General features: G+C 48.2%; 1 protein-coding gene across 23 annotated transcripts in view; it reads left to right on the top strand.

The window, feature by feature from the left end:
- The window catches only part of LOC147109520 (alpha-(1,6)-fucosyltransferase), a 993,309-nt gene that overhangs the window by 904,556 nt on the left and 69,050 nt on the right, over positions 1 to 19,703 (top strand). For all 23 annotated transcript variants that reach the window (XM_086003552.1, XM_086003543.1, XM_086003541.1 and 20 more), the window contains one exon: positions 13,422 to 13,668. In XM_086003552.1, the coding sequence (XP_085859678.1) occupies positions 13,422 to 13,668 (247 nt within the window). The remainder of the gene's footprint in view (positions 1 to 13,421; positions 13,669 to 19,703) is intronic.

Here is a 19,703-nt window from a genome sequence, read left to right as displayed (position 1 = left end):
GGAGGCCCAGGCGATTGTGGAGGCTGTGCGTCATTGGAGGCACTACCTGGCCGGAAAACGATTTACCCTGCTCACTGACCAACGTTCAGTTGCTTTCATGTTTAACAACAAGCAGAGGGGCAAAATCAAAAATGACAAGATCTTGAGGTGGAGAATCGAACTTTCCACCTACAATTACGAGATCTTGTACCGGCCCGGGAAGCTCAATGAACCCCCGGATGCGCTATCGCGTGGCGCCAGCGCGCAGATCGATAGACTGCGGGCCCTCCACAATGACCTCTGCTGCCTGGGGGTCACCAGGTTCTTCCACTTCATCAAGGCCCGCAACCTGCCTTACTCCATTGAGGAGGTCAGGACCATGACCAGGAACTGCCAAGTCTGCGCTGAGTGCAAACCGCACTTTTCTAGACCAGACAGGGCCCACCTGATAAAAGCCACTCGCCCCTTCGAGCGCCTGAGCGTTGATTTTAAAGGGCCTCTCCCCTCCTCCGACCGCAATGTGTACTTCCTCAATATTATTGATGAGTACTCACGTTTCCCGTTCGCCATCCCCTGCCCGGACATGACCAGTGCCACGGTCATTAAATGTCTGAACGACCTCTTCACCCTGTTCGGTTTCCCCAGCTATATCCATAGCGACCGGGGCCCATCGTTTATGAGCGACGAACTCCGTCAGTACCTGCTAACTAGGGGTATTGCCACAAGCAGGACCACTAGTTACAACCCCCAGGGGAACGGACAGGTGGAAAGAGAAAATGCGACAGTTTGGAAGGCCGCCCTGCTAGCCTTAAAGTCTAGGGGCCTTCCAACCTCCCGCTGGCAGGATGTGCTCCCCGATGCGCTCCACTCTATTCGGTCACTGCTCTGCACTGCCACTAACGCCACCCCTCATGAGAAAATGTTTGTCTTCCCAAGGAAGTCCACATCGGGGACATCGCTACCGCCATGGCTGACGTCCCCAGGGCCGGTCCTACTGAGAAGGCACGTGAGGACCCATAAAACGGACCCCCTGGTCGAGAGGGTCGACCTCCTCCACGCCAACCCCCAGTATGCTTACATTGCATACCCGGACGGGCGGGAGGACACAGTCTCCATAAGAGACCTTGCACCCTCGGGGGCCGCAGTAACCCACTACTCACTACCACCCCCCCCCCCCCCCACGATCCGATATCCAGCCCCAGCAGACGGCAGGCCTGGGCCCGGCGACCCGCTCGACACCTACGAGGACGACACGCCTGTGCCACAGCCTACGCGGGACTCGACGCCGGAAGCTCCACTACCCCTGCCGTCGCCACGCCGATCACAGCGGCAGACAAGACCTCCGGAGAGACTCCAATACACTAACTTTTAATACACTTCACCCCGCCGGACTCAATTTTAAACAAGGGGTGAATGTGGTAAACCACTGTTTGTATTCCACTGTGTACATGCCTGGACATGCCTCGGCTGACTCCCCCCACAAGTCCTAGTATAAAGGTGACTGCTCCCCAGCCCCCTTTGTATTCTGGACCGGTCGACCACTCGAGGCAGACCTTCATTCTTTTGTTAATAAAAGCCTTTAGTTACTCTCTTAACTCTCAGTCTTTTATGAGTAATTGATAGCGCATCACACGCTCTGGTTTTTAATTCCCCCACTGCTACCTTGCTCTATTGCCTTCTCCACTGTCATTTTTATTTTTCGCTCTCTTAAAACCTCCCCCCCCACTAATTAGTTTAAAGCCCTCTCTACAGCCCTAGTTATTCGATTCGCCAGGACTCTAGTCCCAGCACTGGCCAAGTGAAGTCCGTCCCAATGGAACAGCTCTCTCCTGTCCCAGTACTGATGCCAGTGTCCCAGGAAGCAAAACCCATTTCTCCCACACCAGTCTTGGAGCCACGCATTTAACTCTCTAATTTTATTTACCCTAGCCAAATTTGCATGTGGCTCAGGTAGTAATCCAGAGATTATTACCCTTGTGGTTCTGCTTTTTAATTTGGCCCCTAGCTGCTCAAACTCCCTCAGCAGAACCTCCTTCCTTGTCCTATCTATGTCGTTGGTACCAACATGGACCACAACAACTGGATCCTCCCCCTCCCACTCCAAGTTTCTCTCCAGCCCAGAGGAGATGTCCTTAACCCTGGCACCGGGCAGGCAACACAGCCTTCGGGACTCTCGCTCTCGGCTGCAAAGAACACTATCTATCCCCCTAACAATACTATCCTCTACCACTACATCATTTCTTTTATCTCCCCCCACTTGAATGGCCCCCTGCTCCACAGTGCTGTGGCCAGGTTGCTCATCCTCCCCGCAGTCCCCGTTCCCATCCTCACAGGGAGTAAGAGCCTCAAACCTGTTGGACAAGAGCAAGGGCTGTGGCTCCTCCAACACTACCTCCTGGATCCCCGTACCTGCCTCACTTCTAGTCACACCATCCTGACCCTGGCCACGGACTACATCTGAATGAATTAATCTAATTGGTGTGACTACCTCCTGATGCACAGAGTCCAGGTAACTCTCCCCCTCCCTGATGTGTCTCAGTGTTTGAAGCTCGGACTCCAGCTCTTCAACATGGAGCCGGAATTCCTCGAGCAGCCAACACTTCCTGCAAATGTGATCACCGTGAGCATCAATGGTGTCCACCAGCTCCCACATATTGCAGCAGCAACACATCATCTGCTCTCCCATTCTATGTAATTAATTACATTTATTAATATTATTCTTAAATGGGAGGGGGGGGCAGCTTCCTCCTGGCTCCCAGCTTCATTTTCCTGGACTTTCACCTTGGGTCACCTAGCAGATGGGCGCCTGAACAACTTTTGGTGCCGTGGTCGGCTCCCGGATTTCCATGGACCAGAGGGATGATGGAACCCTGGGGCAAGCTGGATATCATTCAGACAAGTGAAGCAATTTATTTCCCCAGGATCCGGGTTGATTTCCAACGCTTATGCTCGCCACCAACAGCCTGAGAGGCCTCCAGTTATGTGCCACCGTTTTCTCCTCCCAAGGGACGAGTCGGTGCCTGAAGTCCACCTGGGGCTGTACAAATGACCCAGGGAAGGAAAAATATCCGGAGCCCAGCAGGTGGCCATTTAGGAAAATCTTGTCTCTTGTGTTTTTATTTAATTAAAAGTGAGACAAAATTAATAGATTTATATCAACAGATAGAGTTGTGTTAACACTACTTTATTATGGTCATGTCACTGTTCTCTGTGTACTGACCTAATTAACTATGTTGTCTTGCAGGCTAGTTTACCTGATGAGAATGCCCCTTTAACGAGACATAGAATCATATAATTTTACAGCACAGGAGGCCATTCAGCTTATTGTACCTGTGCCAACTCTAAAAGGCCTATCCATTTAGAAAGAAGAAAGTAAGTCTTGGATTTATAAAGTGTCTTTCATGCCCTCAGGACATCCCATTCAGTTGTGCCACCACCTTCTCAGGGCAACTAGGGATGAGCAATAAATGTCAGCCGCATCTCAAGAATGAATGTTTTTTTTTTAAAGTAGCCAGCCAACCATCGGAAATGAGCTCTGCAGTTTCTTCTTTTAATTATATAAAAAATGTGGACCAAGTCACAGTTTTCTATCACAAGGAGCAGCTGTTTAGAAAGGGGTTGAAAGTAGAATATAATAGATCGGGCAGCAGGAGAGAGCCTGTCTCAGCAGGATCACATCCACAGCTGCATTGACTGGCCATTTTGAAGAATAAGTCCTCGAGCACTGTTCACATTGATAGGCCCATGTTTCTTAGCTGCCTGCAGAGTGCAGAATGACAAAATAATATATGACCCATTTTCTAAAAGAAAAGTTTGTGTCATAGAAAACTAGCTGCAGAAATAATCAATAATGACTTGTATCAAATTGTTCTCAACAATGCAATCCATCGTGATTTGCCAGATTGTACCCTTTTACTTAGTTGTTTGAGTGCTGAAATGCAATGCTATTTGTCTGCAGCAGAAGCCAGTACCACAGAGAGGAATTTATGATATGACCTCATTCACTGATGTTTCTAAGGCCATATATCAACATGTATCAAACATGTTTATAAGATCATATATCAAGATGTATCAAGCATGTTTCTAAGACCAGAAATCAACATGTATCAAACATGTTTCTAAGACCATATATCAACATTCTTGTGAAACAGTCTATGAATAAGAAATGCTTAACTCATTTATATGACATTCCTTTATCAAAGAGGACATGTTTCATTGCCAGCTAGAATTTCCTGACAACACAAAGCATGATCATGGTAGTTATACGCGGTGTGGCTGTGGCAACTCATCAAACATCAGAAATGAGCTTTACGACACTTCTTATTAAAAAGAACATCACCGCTGCCTTCAGTAATGACGAGAAGCTGCTTGAAACCGGGTTTGAAGCAGAATAGAATGGATTAGGCTTCAACAGAAAGCATGTGTGAGGAGGATCTCACACGCAACCGTTTGGCTGGCCATTTTGGAGAGAAGTTGTTAACCTGTTTCCTTTAAATGGTTTAACAGCTCCACTAAATAGTGGCCAAAGGAAAGTCATACCAACTCATTGAGCTCTTGTTTGCTAATATCAAGAGTAGCGGCCAAAAGCGACCCCACAGAGACTGTGGATAAGTATTTGAAGCAAAGGGGCTGAATGGCCTCCTTCTGTGCTGTACCATTTTATAATTCCTTATTCTATGAAAAAACATGGGAAATATGTTGGTTAAGGTGCACACTAGTCTATGACAGCTTAGTAGCCTGCCATAGTTATGTACTGATGTGCTGCATGTTGCAGTGGGATTTTATGATTTTCTTCCACAATGTCCCCTGACTCACTGAGTGCCCTATCTCGGCAGAACCAACTGTAGGAAAGTCAAATAGACCCCAAAAGCTGCCCCACAGAGACTGTGCATAAGTGTTTGGGGCCATGGGGAGAGTGCTGAGCAGTGGGATTAGTTTTAGATTGCCATAACGAAGAGCTAACACAGAGACATGATGGTCTCATCATGTGCTGTAAACTTCTATGGTACTTAACATGGGAGGGTTGGTTAAATCTGCCCATCCTCGCAGACCCTCTCATGCTCACTTAAAGAATAGGCCAAGGATCAGATCATCCGTTTGTTCTCTGTCAGGGGATGCTGTATAGGAGGAGGAAAACTGAAAAGGCAAGATATAAAAACAAATACAACTGCACATTTGTCGCAAAACAAAGTAATTTATGTGTAATTCATTGACTTATTGAGCTGGTCTTGACCACCTGTCTGTGTTTCGCTGCCTTTAATAGTTTCAACTAATTTGCATATCTTAGCAATGCACATCCTTGCGATCTTGTTAAATTTGTTTATTTTGCATTGTGCACACAATATATTGTTTGCTGAATCCTATCGGAGAGAGTCGGCTTGGATTTGTGAAAGGTGGGCCATGCCTAATGAACCTGATGGCATTTTTTGAAGATGTGACTAAAGTAGTGGGCAGAGGAATGTCTATGGATGTTTTTTATATGAACTTCCAGAAGGCATTCAATAATGCAGATGTGACTAGTGGTGTCCCACAGGGATCTGTGTTGGGGCCTCAACTATTAACTGTATTTATTAATGACTTAGATGGCAGGATAGAGAGCCATGTATCCAAGTTTGCCAATGACACAAAGATAGATGGCATTGTAAGCAGTGTAGATGGAAGTATAAAATTACAAAGAGATATTAATAGATTAAGTGAATGGACAAAACTGTGGCAAATGGATTTCAGTATAGGCAAGTGTGAGGTCATCCACTTTGGACCTAAAAAGGATAGAACAAAGTACTTTCTAAATGGTGAAAACTAGAAACAGTGAAGGTCCAAAGAGACTTAGGGGTTCATATATATAGATCATTAAAATGTCATGAACAGGTACACAAAGCCCTGGTTAGACCACACCTGGGTACTGTTTCGGCACCTTAGTAAGGATATATTGGCCCTGGAGGGAGTACAGCGTAGCTTTACAAGAATGAGACCCGAATCCAAACGTTAAATTACGAGTAGAGATTACACAAATTAGGGTTATATTCCATGGAATTTAGAAGGTTAAGGGATGATTTGATTGAAGTTTTCAAGATATTAATGGGAACTGATAGGGTAGATAGAGAGCAACTATTTCAACCGGTTGGGGAGCCTAGGACTAGGAGACATAGTCTAAACATTAGAGCCAGGCCTTTCAAGAGTGAAGTTAGGAAACACTGCTACATGCAAAGGATGGTAGAAGTTTGGAACTGTTTTCCGCAAATTGCAGTTGATGCTAGGTCAATTGTTAATTTTAAATCTGAGATTGATAGCTTTTTTGCTAACCAAAGGTATTAAGGGATATGGGCCAAAGCCGGGTACATGGAGTTAGGTCACAGATCAGCCATGATCTCATTGAATGGCGGAACAGGCTCCAGGGGCTCAATGGCCTACTCCTGTTCCTATGTTGTGCTGCAGGTTATGAAGAGAGAGATAGATTGGTGGAGGGAGAATTAAAGCCAGAAATATCCAAATCCAAGCTAGATAGAAAAGATTAATTCATAAACAGAAGAGAGAAATAAGTAGCAAATACTTACCAGATCATAGAGACACTGGGCAATAACTGTTGGTGATTCAGTCCCCACTACTTGCACCGTCCAAGCTTATCACGGACAGCCTCCTATATCGGGCAAATGGCGCTAACCATTTGTCATCGCTGTAAGATTGCTTTTCTCTCGCGTTCAGAATACCAAAGGCCAAGAAATCAAGCAAGACACTGTAGTTATTTTCTAACTTAAAATAATTTATTTTGACATAAAACATGAAAATTTGTATCAATAGGAAGTATTAGCTTTTCACACTATTACCTTTTTCTTTTTAGTGAGTGCAACTCAAGACAAAGAATTGATCAGATTCTGAGTCTTTGGAGAAAACAAAGACTCCTTTCCTAAAGAGTCTTGTTCTGACGTTGTCCGTGGTTCTCCTCCAAACCCTTGTAAAATGAGCTGTTTTATATGGTTTCCTTTCCAAAATCTGCTGTTTAATTATCAAACATCAAAGAATCTCTGAACAGTTTGCAGGCCTTGCCTACTTATCTCTGCAACTGTTCCACATCGTTTCTTCTTATCAGTTACTTCCTATCATTGCTTTTCCCAACCCATAGCTTTGTTGTACAAAACCTTTGATGTTCTGCTCTATAGTAAAAAGGAACCTATTGCCTTTTTATGTTACATAAGAACATAAGAAATAGGAGGAGTAGGCCATTAGGTCCTTCGAGCCTGCTCCACCATTCAATGAGATCATGGCTAATCTTCTGCCTCAACTCCATTCACCGGCCCTATTGCCATATCCCTTGATGCCCTTACTAGTCAGAAATCTATCGACTTCTGTTTTTAATATATTAAAGTAATCTCCTCTGTTACACTCCCCCCTCACCCCCTCTCCCTAGCTGTGATCAAAAGGCTGTGTTTTAAAAGCCTATTTTACCTCAATATTGTCCAACTAGCTTATTTATTTAAAAATCTATATGCGCCTAACCTTACACTGCAATGTCTCCTGCGAGAACACAGTTTAAACCAATTCTGTCTACGTTACTGTTCTGTCTTTATTCTATATTAGAATAATGTAAAAACATATCTATATTCGTACATTACCATAGAAGTCAATTACAAAAGTATTAAGCATGCCGGCTATTTCGTGCAGTTCAGTACTCGCCGATTTCAAAGCTCCGCTGATTTCAGGCAAACTCAGGTCTTAAAGCAGCTTCAATCTGCGGCTTGTACTGTTAACAACTATGGGAGATATTTCATTGCTGGTGGTACGGTGCATTACTGCATCAAATGCCCTGTGCCAGTGAGCAGTCGGATGTAGCAAGGCAACTTGGTTGAGTTTTTGCACAATTCCCATTAACACAGCACCATTGCTAGGGCCTGGGAAGATTACTTGCCTGCTCATAACTTTGGGCATCATCATGGGATCTCTCTTGAGTAGGGAAGAAAAAGTGAACCTTCACTATGCTGAAAAACAATTTTTACAGTGTAGAAATCCAGGTCCAGCAATTTAAAGGCAGAAACTGATTTTTTTCTTAGTTAAGAAGCTGGATTTTCATTGCGAATAATTATTCTTAGTAAAACTAATATTCTTGCATATCTCCATGGTGATGCATCACTTGCTATCAAAAGGATGGGGAGGGGCTTTGCTCACAACACCCTTGATGCATTTCTGATCATTTCTACCTTTTGTTGCATTCTTTTAACTTTTTTGTTTCAAGTGAGATCAGTCAGAGCAAAAAAAAATTAAGGTAGGACAGTTTTTAAGGAAGCGGTGACTAATTATTTGTGTGTACCGAGCAATGAAATAATCAACGCTTAACCAATAATGAGGTTAAAACCTGGAAATCACTCTTGCACATCCAATTTATGTTTTCAAAATGGATTTCCCATGGCATTGCTCATATAAACAGCTTCACCAGGTCAGGAATGTTTTCCCATTAATACACATGTGGAGGGCAATCACCAGCACGGACCTGTTGGGCTGAATGGCCTGTTTCTGTGATGTTTATGTATATATTTCTGTATATTGTCCGGCTACTAAAGAGAGGCCGTGTCCCTTTAAGGTCACAAAGTCAAATTTCTTTTAAGTGAAAAAGTTGTAGATTGGAAAAGTGCTTGTGAAGTTTAAGCCTCAGGCCAGTGACTAGCCCTCCTACTCTTATTTTTTCATCTGTAACAAAGTGGCACATTTTGGAGCACCATGTCTGGAGTGTGGTGGATGCATACCAGAAAAAATACTTTTTCTTCAGAATTAAGTGTTTATTTTGTTTTTGATGGGTTTTTAATTTACAGGGGTGAGGGGTGGCACAGATCAACAGAGGGAATACTCCAAACAGTTGGTGCACAATCTGAAGGACATCACTGCGAGCCTCCAGGAATTTAATTCTCAATTGCTTACCAAGAAATAAAATGTCATTTGGCCAAGAATATTGCTGGTATTGTGGCGGAAACCACATAGGGACAGTAACACAATTCACTATGTATAGCCAATGTTGTTATCGCTCCACGTTATGTACGGAACTGGTTGGGTTATCGGGGCAGGGTCCCTTTAAGAGTCGTCGATTGTGTGATGACGTCATAGCCCTGTGATGAGGCCGAGTCCCTCAGCCCATGCGGAGAGTTAATAAAGCTAACACGCGTTTTTCTTTGCTGCTATGAAAGTCTCGCAGTCTGTTTATTTCCAGCGACTCCTACATTGGTGACCCCGTTTCTCTTTTGGACGTTTCCAAAGACTTTATCCGAGATGGCGACGAACGCCGTTTCTCAAATTACCGGAGCTTTGGGAACAACAGGCTGCCGCTTGGTTCGCCCAGGCCAAGGCTCAGTTTGCACTCCAGGACATCACCACGGACGACACGAAGTATTATTACGTTGTCTCTGCTCTCGGCAGCTCCACCGCGGCCAGAGTCGTGAGCCTGCTCGAGGACCCCCCCGGAGCACCACAAATTTGCGACGCTGAGAACGCACCTCCTAGAGACTTTTGGACTAACTGAACCCGAGCGCGCACGCCAGCTTCTCTCTCTACCCGGGCTTGGCGACTCCAAGCCCTCAGAACTGATGGACCACATGTTAACCCTCCTGGGCAAGCACAAGCCATGTTTCCTCTTCAGAGAACTGTTCCTACAACAGCTGCCAGGGCAGGTACGGTCGGCTTTAGCCAACTCTCATATTAGTGAATTCCGCGCCCTGGCCAAGGAGGCCGACAAATTTTTCTCCGCCGGGCAACAGTACTGCACGGCCATGCGGGGCCCTGTCCCCACCGCCACAGCCCAACGGCGGCAGCACCCAAGCATGTGCTTCTACCACGCGCAGTTCGGCCCCAACGCTAAGAAGTGCCGGCCCCCGTGCAGCTCTACCATGGCTGTCGGCCGCTCAGGTAGTCTGTTATTCATTACGGACACTGACTCTGGACGTCGTTTCCTCTGCGACGGGGGTGCCCAGGTGAGCGTCCTGTCCGCGTCAACCGTAGACATACAGGGGGGGAACCACGGCCCCGCCCTTGAAGCCGCCAACGGCAGTTCCATCCGTGCTTTCGGGAAACGGAGCGTGGCGTTGTGTTTTGGCGGGCAGCGTTTCGCTTGGGACTTTGTTACAGCGAAAGTGTCCACCCCCCTTCTCAGCGCTGACTTCCTCTGCGCCAATGGCGAATGTCAAGAACCGACGTGTTCGCTCAGTGGTTCCGGCACGACGAAGTTGTCCAGCGCACTCTCGGCCTCCGACGAGTTTTCCCGCCTCCTCGCCGGGTTCCCGGACCTCACGAAGCCCACTTTCTCGTCCGCCGCCACCAAGCATGGGGTAGAACACCACATCCCGACCACCGGTCTGCCTGTCTACGCCCGCGCTCGGCGCCTCGACCCGGGGAAACTCGCCATCACTAAAGCCGAGTTCGACACGATGGAGCGCCTCGGCATCATTTGCCGGTCGAACAGTCCGTGGGTCTCACCCCTCCACATCGCACCGAAACCAGGTGGCGGTTGGCGCCCATGCGGCAATTACCGGTGCCTCAATGACGCTACGACCCCCGACCGCTACCCGATTCCACACATCCAGTACTTTTCTGCCCGCCTGGCCAGGAAAGTTGTTTTCTTTAAAGTGGACCTTGTTCGGGGTTACCACCAGGTCCTCGTCCGGCCGCAGGATGTCCCGAAAACCGCGGTGATCACCCCGTTCGGGCTGTTCGAATTCCTCCGCATGCCATTCGGTCTCAAAAAGGCCGCTCAGGCTTTTCAACGCCTAATGAACACCATGTTACGGGACCTGCCATTCCTGTTCATCTACCTGGACGACATTCTCATCGCCAGTGCCTCCAGGACAGAGCATGTGTCCCACCTCCGGACTCTCTTCGAACGCCTCAGCCAGCACGGCCTTATCGTCAATCCGGCCAAGTGCCAGTTCGGGCTGTCCTCGATCGACTTTCTTGGGCACCGCATCACGAAGGACGGGGCGGTGCCACTGCCGTCGAAAGTGGAGGCCGTGAAGGATTTTCCGCGACCCCTCACCGTGAAGGCCCTGCAGGAGTTTTTGGGCATGGTGAACTTTTATCATCGCTTTGTTCCCCGGGCAGCCCAGCTTATGCGGCCCCTTTACGAGGCCCTCAAAGGCAAGCTCGCCGTCGACTCGTCCAAGGAGATGGCCAATTCTTTCACGGACATGAAAAGGGCCCTGGCTAACGCGACCATGCTGGCGCATCCATTGCCCGATGCACCGATCGCACTCCCCACTGACGCTTCGGACTATGCTGTCGGCGGCGTCCATGAACAGTGGGTCAACGGCACCTGGCAACTGCTCGCCTTCTTCAGCCGGCAGCTCCGCCCCAACAACGAGCGGAAGTACAGTACCTTCGATCGCGAGCTTCTCGGCCTCTACCTCGCCGTCCGACACTTCCGTTTCCTGCTGGAGGCCCGCCCGTTCACAGCGTTCGTGGACCACAAGCCGCTGACCTTGGCCATGGCCAAAGTTTCCGAGCCGTGGTCGGCCCGTCAGCAGCGCCAGCTTTCCTTCGTCTCCGAGTTCACGACGGACATCCAGCATGTGGCTGGGAAAAACAACCCTGTCGCCGACTGTCTCTCCCGGGTCGTCGCCAGCGCCTTACACCTCGGCATCGACTACACCCGCATGGCGGCCGACCAGGCCTCCGACCCGGACGTCCAGGCCTACAGGATGGCTGTCACGGGCCTTCAGTTAGCGGACGTCGCGTTTGACAATGCCGGCGCCACGCTCCTGTGCGACGTCTCTGCTGGGCAGCCGTGCCTGATGGGTGGAGACGGCAGGTTTTCGACGCCGTCCATAACCTTTCCCACCCGGGCAGGAAGCTGTCACAGAAGCTGGTGGCGGCTAAGGCACGGGCTCAATAAGGACGTTCGCGACTGGGCCAATACCTGCGTGGTATGCCAGCGCTCGAAAGTGCATCGCCATACTAAGGCCCCGTTGGCGCCTTTCGTGGTGCCCGAGTGGCGGTTCGACCATGTTAACATGGACCTGGTGGGGCCCCTGCCGCCCTCCCGCGGGTTCACCCACCTCCTCACGATGGTCGGAAGCCGTCCCGCTGTCGTCAACAATGTCCGCCGATGTGGCTCGGGCATTCATCAACACTTGGGTCGCCCGGTTCGGCGCCCCATCTGACGTCTCCTCCGACCGGGGGCCCCAGTTCACGTCGGAGCTCTGGAACGCTGTCGCCCAAGGCCTCGGGTTGAGACTCCACCGCACCACTGCATATCACCCTCAGGCTAATGGGCTGTGCGAACGGTTTCATCGCTCCATGAAGACCGCGCTCCGGGCCAGCCTCCGGGACGACAGTTGGATCAACAGACTCCCGTGGGTCATGCTGGGACTCCGGACCGCCCCCAAGGAGGACTTCCAGTCCTTGTCCGCCGAGCTCATCTATGGGCAGCCGCTGCGGGTTCCCGGGGATTTCGTCCCCAGTGCCACGGACCCTTGGTCTGCAGCCCGTCAGCGGTCCGCCCTCTTGGACAATGCCAAGGTTTTCGCGCCGGTGCCCACGTCGCAGCACGGTCTCCCTCAGTCCCATGTTCCGCCCGACCTTCATGCGGCGGAGTACGTTTTCGTCCACCACGACTCCCACCGGGGACCTCTTCACCCACCCTATGACGGACCATTCTGCGTCCTGGAAGCTGGCCCACCTGGATCTGGACAGACCCGTTGGGTTGGCTCAGCCCCCGCGGCAGGGCTGACCTCCGGCTTCTGCACCGTCAGTCCACCACCGAGTGCCCGGGGACCTTCCTGCGACCCCCGGTCCCCGCCCCAGATTTAAGGAGCCGTTTCGGCCGTGTGATCCGGGCCCCTCAACGACTGACATTGCCAGTTCTAGTGAATTCTGGGGGGACGTATGTGGCGGAGACACATAAGGACAGTAACACAATTCACTATGTATAGCCAATGTTGTTATCGCTCCACGTTATGTACGGAACTTGGTTGGGTTATCGGGGCAGGGTCCCTTTAAGAGTCGTCGATTGTGTGATGACATCATAGCCCTGCGACGAGGCCGAGTCCCTCAGTCCATGCGGAGAGTTAATAAAGCTAACACGCGTTTTTCTTTGCTGCTATGAAAGTCTCGCAGTCTGTTTATTTCCAGCGACTCCTACAGTATCTGCATTTAAAAAAATGTTGATGTAATTTTTCCACATTTTTTATCTAATTTTTTCACATTGTTTGCCCTTGCTGGTTTTTTTTTCCTCGCTCTAAATCCAGCTGAATGAAGGTCTTTGGCTCTTCTGGCAATAGGTTAACTGCAGATCAAGCAGAAAACTGACAGCACTCTCTAACCACCTCTAAGCTGTTTGAAGTACCAGGTCAGCAGCCATTAGCAGTCTGCACTAAAAACACCCTCGCTTTCTTACCAGTTCAGTGCAGCCGAACATTCGTGATTTAATGAAATACATCTGAGATTCAGATTTGTGCAAATTCTATTTTTAGGTGAGGCCAACGATAAGGATGTACAAGTGGTGGAACTGCCTATAGTTGACAGCCTGCACCCGCGACCGCCATATTTGCCCTTGGCTATTCCTGAAGACCTCGCAGGTCGATTAACCCATCTCCACGGAGACCCCTCTGTCTGGTGGGTTTCACAATTCGTCAAGTATTTGATACGTCCACAATCTTGGTTGGAGAAAGAAATTGAAGAGGCAACGAGAAAACTTGGCTTCAGGCATCCAATTATTGGGTAAGAGCATTTCTCACTCCATAAGCACAATGTACATTATTGGGCAACAGTTATTCAGGCAAATTCTTAAAGCTGTACCATTACCCCATGCAAAATTGTAAAGGAAGCCTATTCCCACAATTTGCATTGTAATGAGATCATTGGATCACATCTGGATGGTGCCATAATGACATGCAGTTTCCTAGGATCTTTCTCCTCGTACAGCGAAAATCCCCTTACAATTCTTCCATGCTTACTCTGTATCCATTCTTCCTCTGTATCCATTCTTCAGTCTACACTCTGCACTGCAATACAACTGCATTGCAAATCTGTGGAAATGATATTTATTCACAAAGGACAGCTCGCCACCTCCCACCCCTCTTTTAAAACCCTCCTTAAAGCCCAGCTCTCTGGCCAAGCCTTTGGTCGCACCGCCTGAGCTCTCCCTATCTGGCTCAGCATCCATTATTTCCCCAATGCCTCTGTTGAAGCACCTTGGGATGTTTTCTACATTAAAGTCACTATAATAAACTCAAGTTGTTGGCTGGTTGCATTTAGTTCAGCATAAAAATTTTTGCTTTTGTTTTTTGGGAAGTGGAACAAAGAAGATAAACGTTTATTTTTGTTTTGTACAGTTGAAGTGCAGTGGGTATATAAGATATTTTTAAATAGCTATTAATACTTCAGATCCTTATCAGTTTCACTAGGCAGCCCACTTCCGTCCCAAATTCAGTACACAATGTCAGTACAATCTGACAGCAGCACAATGTGCCCTGTTGCATTTGACCGAACAGCAGCCAATTTTACCTTGCAATGGTGTCCATATTTGCATCTGATTTTTTTCCCCCCAACATAAAATTATCTAGAGAAGAGTTGGAAGATTCTGTTCTTCGTTGCAAATTCAAATCTGCCAGAATTTTAGTACCAATAGCACCACAACTAGAAAATTTGGAATAATTCTGACCATTGATTTAAATGCTACTTTCTTTTTTAAAGTAATCTGCAAATGCAGTGATTGATGCAAATAAACACAGCTGTAGTGATGGAGACTGAAGCAGCTGCATAGATACTGGTTGTTTGAAGAGTATGATTTAATTTTCTCTGCCTACAGATTCTGTTGAATGTAATGATTCAATACCCCCAAATTAAAAATTTTGCAAATTTAGAATGTTTTAAAATCATTCTGCAGAAATTCTGTAAAGAGCAACATCCTTACTTCAAATGTACCGTTTATGCTCTCTGCCAGCTCAGCCAGTTTATCTTGTCAATAGCTGAGCCTTACAGAGCAGCGAGATTCCCAATTTGATCCCATGCTGATCTCAGCCAGGTTTGGGAAAGTGCCGCTACAATGAGCCTCACTATCCCCTGGGCTACAAGGAGATAATAAACACTTCCCACTCGTGATCAGCGTGGGTGTGGGTGTAGTGTGTGTGTCTGTGTGTGTGTGGTGTGTCTGTGTGTGTGTGGTGTGTGTGTGTGTGGTGTGTCTGTGTGTGTGTGGTCTGTGTGGTGTGTCTGTGTGGTCTGTGTGTCTGTGTGGTGTGTGTGTGGTGTGTGTGTGTGGTCTGGTGTGTCTGTGTGGTGTGTGTGTGGCCTATGTGCTGTGTGTGTGTGGTCTGTGTGGTGTGTGTGTGGTGTGTGTGTGTGTGTGGTCTGTGTGGTGTGTGTGTGTGTGTGGTCTGTGTGTGTGTGGTGTGTGTGTGTGTGTGGTCTGTGTGGTGTGTCTGTGTGTGTGTGGTCTGTGTGGTGTGTCTGTGTGGTCTGTGTGGTGTGTGTCTGTGTGGTGTGTGTGTGGTGTGTGTGTGTGTGTGTGTGGTCTGGTGTGTCTGTGTGGTGTGTGTGTGGCCTATGTGCTGTGTGTGTGTGGTCTGTGTGGTGTGTGTGTGGTGTGTGTGTGTGTGTGGTCTGTGTGGTGTGTGTGTGTGTGTGGTCTGTGTGTGTGTGGTGTGTGTGTGTGTGTGGTCTGTGTGGTGTGTCTGTGTGTGTGTGGTCTGTGTGGTGTGTCTGTGTGGTCTGTGTGGTGTGTGTCTGTGTGGTGTGTCTGTGTGTGTGTGTGTGTGTGTGGTCTGGTGTGTCTGTGTGGTGTGTGTGTGGCCTATGTGCTGTGTGTGTGTGGTCTGTGTGGTGTGTGTGTGGTGTGTGTGTGTGTGTGGTCTGTGTGGTGTGTGTGTGTGTGGTGTGTGTGTGTGTGTGGTCTGTGTGGTGTGTGTCTGTGTGGTGTGTGTGTGTGGTGTGTGTGTGGCCTATGTGCTGTGTGTGTGTGGTGTGTGTGTGTGTGTGTGTGTGTGGCCTATGTGCTGTGTGTGTGTGTGGTGTGTGTGTGGCCTATGTGCTGTGTGTGTGTGGTGTGTGTGTGTGTGGTCTGTGTGTGTGTGGTCTGTGTGTGTGGTCTGTGTGGTGTGTGGTCTGTGTGGTGTGTGTCTGTGTGGTGTGTGTGTGGTGTGTGTGTGTGTGGTGTGTGTCTGTGTGGTGTGTGTGTGGTCTGTGTGGTGTGTGTGTGTGGCCTATGTGTGGTGTGTGTCTGTGTGTGGTGTGTGTGTGGTGTGTGGTGTGTGTGTGGCCTATGTGCTGTGGTGTGTGTGTGTGTGTGGTCTGTGTGGTGTGTGTGTGTGTGGTGTGTGTGTGGTCTGTGTGGTGTGTGTGTGGTCTGTGTGGTGTGTGTGTGTGGTCTGTGTGGTGTGTGTGTGTGGCCTGTGTGGTGTGTGTGTGTGTGGTCTGTGTGGTGTGTGTCTGTGTGTTGTGTGTGGTGTGTGTCTGTGTTGTGTGCAGTGTGTGTGTGGCCTATGTGCTGTGTGTGGTGTGTGTGTGTCTGTGTGTGTGTGGTGTGTGGTGTGTGTGTGTGGTGTGTGTCTGTGTGGTGTGTGTGTGGTGTGTGTGAATGAGAGCAGGAGTAGGATTGGGCTTGGCTGCGATGTCCCCTACAGTTTGGGTTCACACGTGAATCATGGGTACTTGGATGAAATACCACAGGGGGTGCACGTTACCATGGAACCACACCGCAGAGAGGAGAGCAGGGAAATGGAGATAACAGCAAGAAATTAGGGAAAAAAATGTGTTAAGATCTTTCTCAGTGTGCACGTTTCTCTAATTATTATTGAGCTGCTTGCTTTTGCTGGCCTGATTTTCAAAATTACCAAAAATATCAGTGCAGTATATTTCCCTGTGGGGCTTTTGATCATTGTGTCAGCCTCATTTTCCCCGGTCAACAGGGTCTGTTCACCTCACTGAATAATTTATGAGGGTCAGATGTGAGATCATTAATAAATATCACTTGAAGATGTAGTTCAATTAACAGTAACATCTTCATCTGTCATTTCAAATTGGTTTATTTGAATATTTATAAAATGCCGTGGCTTAGAATTCCCAAAAGATCTTCTGGCGACAGAATTATTTACTGGTAACACAGGTCGCTTGAATTAGTATCAGAATGCTTTAACTCTTCCTCACTTCAGCCTTCGCTAAACTGATACTTCAAGTTTCAGTGTAAGATTGTGGCGGGGAGAAGGTGGGGGGAAAGATGAAATCATATAGATCATAGAATCATACAGCACAGAAGGAGACCATTCGACCTGTGCCGGCTCTTTGAAAGAGCTTAACCAATTAGTCGCACTCCCCTGCTCTTTTCCCATAGCCTTGAAATGTTTTTCTTTTCAGGATGTACTTTGAATCCATGTAAGGTTTAGCTCCCAGTGGACGTGCTGCATGGGTAAGTCAGCGAGAGAGGAGGAGGAGGCAGTTGGGGTTGCTGCTTGTAAGGAGCCGTGGCATGTGTCTCAGTGGGACCTTCAGGGAATGCCAAGAGAGCAAAGAGGGTAGCTGTGGGCTTATTCCAGCGGGATTCAAGCCTGAGATGGCAGCAGGAGAGTAGGAAGGTTGAGAAGTAACGCTAGGTTGGGGCAAGAATCAGGGGGTCAAGATACCTGAGAGGGGAGAAATCAAAGGTTGAATGGCTGGGTGACAGGAAAGGGAGAAGAGAAGGGCTCAAGAGGGGCAGAGGGAGGAAAAAAAAGTGAGATGGAAGTATTGGGCTCGGGTCTGGAATGGCAGCCAAAATCAGAACGTAGGCGTGGCAGAGATTAGGTGAGACACATAGCTGTTCTAAAAGAGACTTTACGATACAGTCCAAAGTATAAGTCTGATAACCTGTGATGGGATGCAGTTCACTTGTCGACAGTGTGGAGTCAGATTAGAGCATCCATAAGCAAACGTCTAGGTTTGCCGTTGGTTGTGAAGAGGTGGTGGATCTAGCAGCTGTTTGACGGTCACAATATCAGTGGTGGTGGTTGTCCAGTGGCCTCAGAGGGTCAAGGAGCAGTTGAGAATTGACCATAAGCCAACAGAGATTGATCCTGGTCCAATGGAGGTGTGCAGTGACCTCAGGTGTTAGAACTGTTCACCAGTGGATTTGATAGACCAGCAGAGGTGGGAGAAGCAGTGGCAGTGAAATCAAGGACCAAGAGCAGGTAGCCAAGGGAGGGTGAAGGGTTAATCCATGGGATCAATGCAGATAAAGGAGCTAGTCAGAGGAACAGGACAGTGAGGAGCAAACGCAATTAAGAGCAGCAATGAGAGTTTGAGGAGCTCGTCCAGCAAAGGGTGATGGAGCAGTTCTGAAGGACAAGAGGAATAGAGCATAATCAGAGGCCTCAGGACACAAGCAGATTGAAGCAACACAGAGATCATTCAGCAATATCCAAAACAGGATGGGAACCAGCAGGAATGGATCAGAGTTAGTCCAGCATCGAGTGAGCAGGAGCTCAGCCCACAGGCCAGGTAGTGGAATAGAGGCAGCCCAGCAGAGAATATAGTTTCCATAGTGATCGGCAGCAGAAGTGGAGGTCACAGTAAAGCCCAGTGGAGAAATGGAATTTGGCCTCGGAGCAAGAGGAGTTCTTACCAGGACTCAGCAGAAGAAAGCTGAGAAGCCAGCTTATTGTTGGGGTTAGATGACATGGCGCCCCATATTTCAATGTGTCTTGCAGTTTTCACTTTCAGAGAAAAATAAATCAGAATTTTCTCTGAAGTTTCCTTATGCTTAGAACTATTAGGGAAGATTTCCCTGCCCTGCCACTGAACAGAGACGACTCACCCAAAGTGTGTTGCTGCTGTCCAGGCCCAGGATGGCCTTTCCTGAGCCATTTACACCCCCGGCACTAGACCCTCCCCCAGCAGGGTGTTTTGTTGATAGAATGGACAGGAAAGTGAGGCCGGCAGCTGTGGGTTAGACATTGGGATCTTCTGGCTGCCAATAGAATTACATAGAAATTAAACATTGAAAGAGGCTGTTCAGCCTGACCAGTCCATGTTCGGGTATAGTTCACATGAGTCGTGGTCTTAATCCCAAGCATCCCCGCAGTTCCCATATCCCTTTATTCCCCCTTTCTCTCAACCACCTATCTAACCTATTCTTAAATGTTGACATGGTCTCTGCTTCAGTCACTAACTCTGGCAATGAGTTCCACAGTCTCTCAAGCCTCTGTGTAAAAATAAGTTTCTCTTGCTCTCTGTTCTAAATCTCTTACAATTGATCTGCTATCTATGTTCCCTTCATTCTAAACCCTCAGCTATTAGAAATGGTCTGTTTGCATCTACTCTGCCCCATTTCTTCATAATATTAAACACAGCTATCAAATCACCCTTTAGTCGCCCCTGTTCTTATGAAAACTGCTCCAATTTTTCAAGTCTTTCTTATTTGTATTTTCTCATATCAGGCAGCATTCAAGTAAATATGCACTGCACCTTCTCTATTGCCTTGACATCCTTTCTATAGTGTGAAGCCCAAAGCTGTACACGGTACACCAACTGTGGCCTTGCTAAGGTATTATATAGATTCATCATTATATCTTGACTTTTATATCCTTTGGGCTAAAAATTGAGGGGCGCTAACTTCGCCGGGGTGCTATCTTTAGCGCCCTGGAAAAATTAGCGCCCCTGTGCCGGAAATTGAGTGGTTGTGCCCCAAGAGGGAAGCGGGTCGCTACTGGAAGTGCTGCAGTATGTCACGCCGCGGTATTGCAGGACTTCCTCCCCTTCTTAAAGGGGAGGGGCCTTGCGCA

Source organism: Somniosus microcephalus, chromosome 12 (assembly GCF_052327205.1).
Source record: "Somniosus microcephalus isolate GS21.2 chromosome 12, FLI_Smic_1.0, whole genome shotgun sequence".
NCBI classification, from domain to species: Eukaryota; Metazoa; Chordata; class Chondrichthyes; order Squaliformes; family Somniosidae; genus Somniosus; species Somniosus microcephalus.
This window is presented reverse-complemented; position numbering and strand designations above follow the sequence as displayed.